Below are 11,214 nucleotides of genomic sequence, written 5' to 3' on the forward strand. Positions count from 1 at the left end.
ACGAGCACTTCAGTCAACCTGATGTAGACGTACGTACCTACTGAATCCACGCAGGCACAGTGAGAACATGCAAACTCCACACAGACGGGGATCGAACCCAAAGCCTTCTTGCTGTGAGGCGACAGTGCTAACCACAGCAACACCGCGTTCTCAAAGAAGTAATATCAGTCAGGATATTACAGGCCTGCGCTGCTTTAGTTGCCACTCTGTGATGTTGATGACAAGGCACATGTGGAAATGTCACCTATCAATATCTATCACACCCGGCATGGCATTTACGCCTGTCAGAGCAGGCAAGAAGAAATATTAATAATGGCTTTGTTTCACTGGGTTTTGCCTTGGTCCTGCGCTTGACGGCTCATTGGGGAACATTGTTGATGTTATTACCTCCACATATGGTTCCCCTGCTACAACAACCGAGGGTGTTTTATGTCAGGAAAGATCTTGATGCACTGTGCTGTTGATGAGTCCTCTAGACAGAATGTACTGCAGCACTGATGCTACTGGGTAGGAGACTCCTGCTTTGGCCTCATTGTAGCTGGTTGTCAGCCAGTGTGTCAATCAGATATTTCAAAGATGACTTTAATTTGCCGAGTTTTTCTTTATTTTTGCTGCTGTTGATGATGTTGTGTTGTTAATATGATTAGTTTTTTTTAGCTGACTTTTAATTTGAGATAATTCTGTGACTTGCTCATAAAACAATTCCCAGCCTCTTCCGCTGGAGCTGTAATAACCACTGAAATCACTGAGATGAGCCGAGCTTCACGTCTCTCTTTGTTGAACTCTCTGCATGGACAAAACCACTGCACATGCCCACTGCTTTATTTCTGCCTGTACTGCTATTGCACATCAACAACAGGGAACCTACGCTCAGTGTTGGGTAGTAACTGTAAATTAGAGTAGTGTAGAAATATAATTGTCAACTGCATTGTGATAGATACACTGTCGATTACTTCATGAACTGTTGATAGAAACTTTAGGGGGCTGAGACAATTTACATTTCTTTCAACTGCCTGGTTTGAAAACTGCCCAGTTTGACTTTGTAAAAATGAACCAGTAACAGAAACAGTTAAGATTTCAAACTATGTGTAAAAAGTGGTTATGAAAACACTGCCACTTTACTACCATGTCTGCTGAAGGTTAATCTATCAGTTAATTTGTAATTACTTAATTTACAGTCTTTTTGGAGTCAACTACAGTGAACTGTGAATACATAGAAATCTCAATTTTAGATGTTAAACAGCTTTAGTCAACAGCCTAGCTTTGATTGGATGCTCCACTATCAAGTCACAAAGGGTACATTTGATTCCTACAGACTTTTTGTCATAATTCATATCTAATCCTGCTGGTGACATCAATCCTAAAAGTAATGTAATTGAATAAAGATTCATTTTCACACTATTTCACAGCCACAGTGTGACTGTTTTAGTCACTTGCTAGTGAATGCTAATCTAACCAAAGTGTTTCCGGTGACAATTCTTCATCCTAAATCGATACCTGACACTAGCTGTACTGTAACATCATTAGGTTTGATCAGTACCTGAAAGTGGTGTTTGCTGCTTTTGCTCATGTTGCACTTTTTTGATATTTTGAATCATTGTGAAAGCCTGTATTATAATGCATAATATATATTATTTTCCAAAATATAAGCACAGGATTATTTGATTTGAACCTGACTGATGTGATTTCTTTCCGACAAAACATAGTCCACAGACTACATCTACACTGCTTTTTAAACTGATGAAATCTCCTCTCATGACTGTCAGCATGAGCAGATGTTTGCGTCTGTGACCAACAAAAATAATAATTATGGTGCAGTCATACAAAAAAACTCATTTGTTTCTGCTATAAAGAAGACAAGGCTGATTTAGATTTAATAAATAAAGACTGCATGTAAAAGTTTTAGGGCCTTGTCACTGTGGGGCTCATTAATATTATGAGCCTTTAACACCACATCGTCAACATTGGCACTAACACCCTGTTTTCTTAATGATCCTGACATGAGCTTAAACCATAGTTTAGCTTAAAATCCTGTTCTACTTCTTCAGGGCAGACTGGATGCTACAGCAAGTTGGTATTAGAAAGATATTGGGTCATGTTAGCTGGTTAGCATGCTACGCTGAGTACAAGTCTCCACTGCTTTTACAACTCTAGGTGAGACAAATAATGAACTTATCTGAACTCGCTCTGTTTTTTTCTATACAGGTAAGTAAACACCTGGTAATGCTTCTGTTGGCTATGTAGCATTAACAAAACTTCACTACTTCAACTGAGGGTGAAAACACTATAGATTTGCCCAACCCACGACATTGTATGAAGAGCTTCAGTGTATTATGTAGTAATATTCAAACAGAGACATAAAAATTATCATATATTTGGTTCTATTTTATTGGAAAGTCAAAATTAACATTAACACTTGACTCAGTAGAAGAAATAACTTTCACTCTCTAAGAACAAGGCTAATTGTTTTGTTTTCATGTTGACAGCTGTGTTCCTTGTGTGACTCTGTTTGTTAGCTGCCATACTGAATCCCTGTTGTGAAACTGATCCAAGGGTAGTACCGAGAGACTCTAGTGTATATGCCATACTTCCCCTCCTTGGCGCACTCCTCTCCCCAGCTGACGATACCTGTCAGGAACCAAGTATTTTCATAACTGGTGGCGTGCGGGCCCCCGCTGTCCCCCTGACAGGAATCCATCTTTTCATTTAGGTAGCCAGCACAGAACATAAAGCGTGTGATGTGGTCCCGGCTGCTCTGTTTACACAGGGTTCGATCTACGTGGGGGACCTGCAGCTTCTGAAGCTTGTTGGCCTCCGGGCCCTGGAACTTAATGCGTCCCCAGCCGCTCACCAGGGAGAGCCTGGACTCCCTCAGGATGGTCTCTGTGAAGATTTTGGGGCCCAGGCAGATGGGACGCCGTTTGTTGGACAGTTCCACTGGAGTGGCGAGCTTCAGCAGGGCAATGTCATGGTTATATGGTGACTTTGCAAAATCATATTGGGGGTGGATTTTCGCCTCTTCGACCGTGTGGTCTCGCTCTTCACCTTCTTCCTTACTCACATCGTGCTCACCTAGAAACATCAATACATTTATGTATAATAACAGAACTATACAATTTTCTGGACAGCACATGCAATGGACCTCCCAGCTTATAAGGCAAGTTGCAAGGAACTGTGAGTAGAAAAAAACATGCAATGCAGGTAGTAAGTATTACCTGTTAACTTAAAGGGATAGTTCAACATTTTGGCAAATTCGCCTATTGCCATAATCCCTATAATCATAGGAGTAAGTTCATTACCTTTAATTATCGGTGCATGTTGTTTTGAGATCCGCGGGACAGAGATACAAACTGCTCAGTGAACACAATGGAGGTGAACGGTACTGGTCCCCTGTTCCTCATCAAATACACAATCCAACAATTCCAAAACGCTCTTGTGAACAAGTTGTGACCTGCACATTCACCACGCTATAAAATAATAATGTAACATTATGAGACTGAGTTGTTTTCTATGCAAATTCATAGCCGGAACTACATTCCAGACACGGCTGCTGGCCGGAGTGATTTCAAAAGCGCAAGCAGAGTATTTGCTTCATGTGTCGTAATGTTACATAATTATACATGATTATTTCATAGTGTGGCTAATGTGCAGGTCACACCTTCTCCACGAGAGCGTTTTGGAGTTGTTGGATTCATGTGTATTTGATGAGTTTGATGGGGGACAGGGGACCAGTACCATTCACCTCCACTGTGTTCACTGAGCAGCTCGCGTCTCTGCCCCGCGGATCTCAAAACAACACGCACCAAATATAAAGATAATGAACCTATCCCTATGGCAATAGGCAAATTTGCCAAAATGTTGAACTATCCCTTTAAGTTATTTGTAGTTATTAGGCTCAACATGCAAATAACTTTACTACTTTGAGAGCTACCAATCAGACATTCAGGACATGAGAACATCGATCTGATGACAGTAGTTTTCCTACCGACTCTGACGATGTAACGGCGATTAGCAGCGCCAGACTCCACCAGACAGTGGGCGGCAGTGATGACCCATAATTCACTGAGCAGAGACCCTCCACAGAAGGGCACTGCTCTCCCAAGGGAGTCTGAGTGAGACATCAGGGTAACCTGCAAAACACACAGGAACATACACACTTAGTTATTTGTTTCTTACACATGCTGCCTTGTTGCTCCCTAATCTGAATGACGGTTTCTCACCTCTTCTACCTATTTGTCCTATCTCCTCAAAACTAATTGTTTGTAGTCTTTTCTATTACTCCGAGTAATGACTTTTGCTCTGACCCCTCTACCTCTGAATGGGAAAATCCTGATCAGTTTTATATCGTCATTTGTCATGGTAAAAACACTAGGCTGAGATGAAAACTTTTAAATCCCCACACTTCCATTGCTTTACTCCATATGCCTGGTTTGCAAAGGAGACCTTTTTTTTAAAATAATTTTTGAGGCATTTTTGTCTTTACTAGATAGGACAGTAAAGAGAGACAGGAAAGTACTGTCGGGAGTCGAACCGGAGATCACTGCTTCGGGCTATACCAACATGGGATGTGATCTAACCACTTGACCCCCTTTGTCTTCAAACTCAAACAATCACATTTGCCCCTCCGATAAAGCCCTTTACTTCAGGTCTATGGATACTTTATTTTAAATTAAATCTTCTAAATGTGTTCCCGTGTTAAATGGTGTTCGTGTCAGATGCAATCTAGAGATAACCACACCTCAGCTCTGGCTATGAACAGCATCTCTGACTTGAAAGTTCAAACCAAACTGAATATACTTGTACAGTATATATCATCTGTTTTGCTTTCAATTTCCCTGTGTCTCCACTCTACAATACCTGCCAAGGTATCTCTCCAGGGGCGGCCTCATTGCCTCCTACGATCCTCTGGTCAGCGTTGTCTAGCTCTGTGATGGTTGGGAGCGTGGGCAAACCAAAGCTAGGCCATATCTCTCTCTTGGTGCGAGTTGTTTCAGTGACGCTGCTCGCCTCAGGGCTGTTGGAATCATTCACAGGGATGTTGAGGTAATCTTCAGTTGGGTGTGTTATATTGTCATCATATTCGTCGTCCCACAGACTCTTGGAGAAATTGAATGAGTCTGAATGCAGGACGGACCTGGTGGCGGATGAGGCGGTCACCTTACCACAGCTGAATGATCCTGCAGGAAAAACAAAAGTAAAACAAAGAGATCATATTTTTTATAGACATCACAAAATATTACAGTGTCAATTTTTCACAGCTGAGTATGTTGCCCTCCAGCTCTTTGTCACTCTGTCACATGCTTTGCAGTTTGCAGTCGCTGGTCTCCCAATAGCGATTTAGTCTTTCACACAGCTGCCATTTTTAACACTCCTGAACAAATTCATGATGGGCATTTGTCCTTTCACACACATGGACACCCAGGATAAAAAAAAGTGGAAATTGTGAATTTCAAGAATACAGATTGACAGTTGATCGGTCAGCCGACTGGTTTAAGATGACTATTGTACTGTAAGTGCGGATGTGCTGGTTTTCTGTTTGGCTCCTAATTAGTATTCAAGCTGCAATAACCATAAATTCCGTCTTTTATTTGACAGCTATAAACAGCAATACAGTTTACAACGCAGCAGCCTGCAATCCCTTAATGGACAGCGAAGGCATGAGGGATGATTCCAGCTTTCTGTCTTCACTGCCAACCTGTATATCAGCCCTAACATCTGGTCTGTGACCAGGCTATCTGTGGGGAAGTTTATGTACAGCAGCTGATACCAGGGATTTATTCAGTCACCAGCGCCTCAAGTTTGGGCATGGCGGATGATAGGTGTAAATAAATATTAATATTTTGTAGTTGGTGGGTTTGTGTTTGTGCTGATGTACAGTACCGAAGACTGTGCCTTCTTCTTCTTCTCTGGTTTGAAACAAGCCTCTTTTCACTATTTTACCTGTTGGTTCACAGCTCTTCTGATCTGATCCAAGTCTATAGCCAAAAGCACACTTGCACATAGCCTGGTCTTCCAGCATCACACAAAAATGAGAGCATCCACCGTTGTTGACTGTACACTGCTTGGCCACCTCTAGGAAAGTGGGAAAACAGAATTAAACTCTTTTTTCACACTGTGTTTTGCTTAATCATCTCTCTATACACACACAAAGGTAGACAGTAAACAAGTACATACACTGGAGTTGGAGTGTAATATTTTTTCAAAAACATTTACTCCACTACACAGACAAATGTTGTATATTTGACTTCACTACATTATACAAGTACTTTGTACATTAAACAAAGCTGTATTAGATAAAGATGAGGCAGAAGATTCTTACTTTGGAAATAAAGAAAGATTCCCTTAGTTTTAAATGTTTTGTTTTTACTACAAACAAACTTCACTGTTTAAAAATGGGATAATGGTTCATTTTTAGTCTACAACAATCATGTGGTTCTGTAAATGTGGAATGATGCAACAGTGTGTTGACATAAGAAAATACTCAAACTCGGAAAGAACTTATAGGTTTTAATATAGGTTTGAATATATGTGACATACATAAAATTGGCCGTTTTCATATATTCGCATATATGCTATATATATATATATGGTGCATATATATGCAGTATATATGCACAGATAAACTGCATGTTTATCTGTGTTTATCATATATGTACATATATGAAACCTATATGCAGTTTATCTGTGCATATATGCTGCATATATGCACCATATATATACGTATATAGCATACAGTATATGCGTATATATGAAAACGGCCAATTTTATGTATGTCACATACATATTCAAACCTATATTAAAACCTATAGGTTCTTTCCGTGTGGGGTAGTACACTGTTTTATTTGTACTCAAGTACAAAGTTTGACTGAACAGTTTTCACTCTATTGGAGTAATTTGATCAGGAGGATGTACATTCTAGCTCAAGTCATGAAGTTGTGTACCTCCACCTCTGTATGTGTTTGATACCCAGTCAGACACACTCACCAATCTCACAGTTCTTGCCGTTGAAGCCCGGTTTGCACCAGCAAGCGTAAGCACTGACTCCATCTTCACACACACCACCATTCTGGCAGGGGGGTGGTTTACACTGGTCACCATCTGTACATAAGTATCACACAGATTTAGAGGTGTATGTATGCTCTAAATTGCTGTAACTCTGAATTTGAAAACTTTCACTTGTCTCACCCATGTATTTGGCCCAGAATTCCATCTGAGAGAGAAACATCAGTGTTAATAACAGACCTTTATAAACCCTTTGTAACAGAAACAGAGTAGATTATTTGTGTGTGTGTGTGTGCAACCTACAGTTCTCTCATCATGCTCGAACCACTCCCGGGCCTCCTCCATTGAACAGACTTCCTCCATGCACTCCCGCTCCAGATTGGCTTTTTGAAGCACTTCTTCAAGTTTGCCACTGTTGTACCTGCGCTGGCGACGCAGCACCGTGTGTGCTGCCTGCTGGGACACAAACACTGCTGCTGGAAGAACAGAGAAGGATCGGACATCATTGTTGGCAGTCACATACTGTAGATGACGTGCTGTAAGGCTCTAGCACCATGTGACGCTGTGGACCCACCCACCTACATTTGCTTACATTTTAACAAATTGCTACTGAAGAAATCAATGCTGAGGCAAGTTGAGGAGTTACATGGAACATTTACAATCCTAAAAAGATTTATGGACTAACTAACCTCCTGGTTTATGTCATGCATGTGTCCCCATTACCTTACTCCACACCTTTGTCATGTATCTGACCTGCTGCATTTGTCTCATGACCACCTGGGGAGCTGTCCCTCTCAGCTTGAACGTCTCTGGCTGTCAATGTTATTTGTTTTAAGCATATGTGAAATATGCCAACTAGTGTTTATTTCTATGGAAGTAACACATTCATCTTAAATGATGTTAGCAGATAATCAGGCTCTATAAGTATCAGGCTGTGGCAGGTGACACCATTATCTAGCTCTGACCAAACTAAACTGTCCACTCTAACTCAAGAGCCCAGAGTCCATTTGACAGTCTTAAAGCAGCTCATGCTAACCTTTATTTTGATTGGCCCCACTGGCTTAACAGATTACATTTCTAAATCTACTGCTACCATTAATAAATAACATGTCAAACACAGGACAAAAAAGAGACAAATGAACGGAAAGCAAGTAAAATCTATTACAGAACAATGTGTAAAACACAAAAGGCTAATTATAAGGCTGTCTCCATGTTACTCTGTCCTCTCTAATAAGCCATAGTTTTTGGAGCATACTCAGCAGAGAACTGGGTTACGCATTTTCCTTCATCCGTTAAAACTGTCATATAAATCAGTTGCAGCCAAAATAATCAAAACATTCAACAAATGCTGTTCTCTGACACATTTACAACCACCAGGATGAGAGTTTGATAATGGAAAGCTTTTGTGGTGTGTTATTTCAAAACTTGGGGTCAGAGATCAGACCTGATGATCAACCAACCAACTGACCACCAGCCTCTGTCTATACTTTGTACTTCTCTGACCATCCGCCTCCTTAATCCATAGCTGCTCCCCTGAGATGTACCTGTGTTCTCCTCGGTGATTTCAGCTGCCAGCCCGAACACCTCCAGCTGTAAACCAACAATCAGGGCCAATAAATAAACCCCAGCCATCTTGTCACTGACGGTGTTTTTCTGCCTGCTTCAGCAGTCGAGCTGAAGCCTGAGCTCAATGCCGGGAAGCCTGATCCACCACTCCAAAGTACAGCAGCTCACTGTTTACTCACCTGGCAGTCCACGGTGTATGTGTATGTGTGTGTGTTTGTTCAAATCTGTGTGTTGTGTGCATGCGTGACAGAGTAAGGACGGGAAAAAGAGACAGTGAATGCGTTTACAGGAAAAGACAGGGAGGTGTAAAGTGACAGAGTTTAAGGAGCAGGTGATTTTATTCTGTCATGTCAGATTGAAATTGACCAACAGAAAATATTGATGGTTAACGAGAAAGAGCGACAGCTGTGGACATGCGTATGTTTGTGTGGGTGTTTGTTGACAAGCTGTTAATCATTTTGTTTACCATCATGAGTCTTGTCCGATAAGCAGCTTTTTCAGCGTGGCTTACGTGGTGGACCCAGATGGGGGGAAATGCACAGATTCCTATATTTGTGAGGACCCTCGTCCACCGTGACATGGCAACAGGCTGCCTCTAACTTTACCTTACTGTACATAACATTAAAATGTTAGGGACTCTATGCCACAAAGAGCAAAGAGAATATTCTACCTTACACAAAGAAAAAGTGAACATTTAAATACTTACATGCTTAATAACACAATAGCTGCTTTAATCACTAACCTCAACTTTACACAAATATTACTACATGCCTGATATTATTGAGTCACTGTGCTGACAACTTTTGAACCATTTTTTATTTGTACCACTGTCACACTGAGAATTCAGTGAGAGTCACAAATTACACAAATAAAGACTAATTTGTCCAGATTTTAAAGGGATAGTTCAACATTTTGGCAAATTGGCCCATGCTGCTCAGAGCTACGCTACGGAGGCTCGTGGAATTTCTTGGTTTCCCTCATCAAACACACAATCCAACAACTCCAAAAAGAGTTGTTTTCGAGGCAAATGCAGAGACTGCTTGCCAAAAAATTGCCCCTGACGGGAACGCACATCAGCGGTTTTGCATGACTTTGCCTCAAAAACAACTTTGTCTCGTAACGTTCCGTTATTATCTCATAGAGTGGTGAATGTGCAGGTCACAACTTGTCCACCAGAGCGTTTTGGAATTGTTGGATTGTGTATTTGATGAGTTTGATGAGGGAAACCAAGAAATCCCATTAGCCTCCGTAGCGTAGCTCTGAGCAGCTTGCGGGTCTGCTCCGCCGTTCTAAAAATTGCTTGCACCGACGATTAAAGGTCACAAACCTACTGCTATGACTATAGGGATTATGGCAACGGGCCAATTTGCCAAAATGTTGAACTATCCCTTTAACATGGACAATAAATATCACTATCTCTACGGGTAAGATCAACATGGAGCCACTTGGATGCAGCAGAAGAAACTGAGATTATGAAAAAACTCCTCAGTTTCTTATGCACTTAACACACTGAAGTAAAGAGCTCCCGAGCTCCATCGTCAGCATTGAAGGCTGTTTGATTAGAGTGTGAGTTACACAGGGCGGGGCTATACAAATCACTGTGACTGACAGCTGGCCTTGAGCCAGCAGCTCCTTGGCAACAAAATCCTTGTGGAAACTTATTGGCTGAGGATGATTTAAATGGGGTGAGGAGGGTTACTATCCCTCTTTTTAGTGCAACTTATGCGAGCCATTAAAAACAGCCCTTTTGCAAACTATAGATATTAGGGCAGGACAGAAACCGCACTTGAAGATAACAATTAGCACCTTCTCTGCACCTGTGGTAACACTTAAATTAAATCACTTCTTGCTGATTAGTATCCTGGGACCACGTCTCTCAGTAACTCAGCAGTGAAGGACGAGGAGGAGGGTCACTGACGTCAGAGCATGTCAGATGTAAATGCGGTAGAGGAAGGCAGGGCAAACTGGGTTAAAACCAGGAATAGCATGCTGGTTGGGGAAGCTTGTCTCCCGGGTACAGAATCCTGTCCAGACTGTATTGTCATTCGATTGGTTATTAAATAAAATCTTGCCTGCGAGTTGATTACAAGAGCATTTATGTAATCCGATATACTGTGAACAGACTGAGCTGGCTAGAGAGAAAGATGATGTAGTAAAAAAAAACCTTCTAACTTAGCTAATGTGTTGATTTTTCTGCAAATAGCAGGTAAAATCATGACTCAAATCATGGACAGCAATATGTTTTGACACTCAATCAATGAGATGATAAATTTATATGAATGTTTCAGTGATTGTGTTGTTTAAGTTTATTGATCCCATTGCCACAGGAGCATTCTGAGTTAAATATTCATTGTGTCTTGATTTTATTTTGATAGTGCTGACATGGCTGCTGACGAGGTTAGTTAGCATCATGGGGTTTTATTGGAGGAGGATTAACCAGTGTTTCATTTAGACACTTGAATTGCTCCCTTTGGTGCAGCAGGTGCAGTGTTGAAGACTTCAGGCTCTGGTTTCAGGCCATGGGATCAAGTCAATAACCTTTTTTTCCCCATGTCACCCTCTCATCAATCACAACTCTTCCAATATGTCCTCTTTCCTTCCCGGGACTCACACAGCTGTTTTGCCTTTAGTGAATGACTCATGAGG

General features: G+C 41.3%; 1 protein-coding gene across 2 annotated transcripts; it reads right to left on the reverse strand.

Annotated features, from left to right (window-relative positions):
• Nucleotides 1-2,364: 2,364 nt before the first annotated feature.
• On the reverse strand, nucleotides 2,365-8,771 carry f9b (coagulation factor IXb). 2 transcript variants are annotated; one of them, XM_083986503.1, is made up of 8 exons: nucleotides 8,547-8,771; nucleotides 7,306-7,475; nucleotides 7,186-7,210; nucleotides 6,985-7,098; nucleotides 5,941-6,072; nucleotides 4,858-5,177; nucleotides 3,986-4,130; nucleotides 2,365-3,072 (listed from the first exon to the last, which is right to left on the reverse strand). In XM_083986503.1, exons 1-8 carry the CDS (start codon nucleotides 8,632-8,634, stop codon nucleotides 2,513-2,515), a joined length of 1,554 nt encoding a protein of 517 aa, XP_083842629.1. In that variant the 5' UTR covers nucleotides 8,635-8,771; the 3' UTR covers nucleotides 2,365-2,512. The 2 variants fall into 2 exon arrangements, with proteins under 2 accessions (XP_083842629.1, XP_083842628.1); XM_083986502.1 differs by having other exon boundaries at nucleotides 7,306-7,478; nucleotides 8,547-8,769.
• Nucleotides 8,772-11,214: the final 2,443 nt, after the last annotated feature.

The sequence above is a fragment of the Trachurus trachurus genome, assembly GCF_905171665.1.
Source record: "Trachurus trachurus genome assembly, chromosome: 14".
Lineage (NCBI taxonomy): Eukaryota > Metazoa > Chordata > Actinopteri > Carangiformes > Carangidae > Trachurus > Trachurus trachurus.

Coding starts and splice junctions, on each gene's coding strand:
- f9b (XM_083986502.1), bottom strand. CDS start 8,634: ATGGCTGGGGTTTATTTATTGGCCCTGATTGTTGGTTTACAGCTGGAG. Junction 6,073..6,984: donor CGGCAAGAACTGTGAGATTG/GTGAGTGTGTCT, acceptor CCACTTTCCTAG/AGGTGGCCAAGCAGTGTACA. Junction 4,131..4,857: donor CTGGAGAGATACCTTGGCAG/GTATTGTAGAGT, acceptor TGTGTTTTGCAG/GTTACCCTGATGTCTCACTC.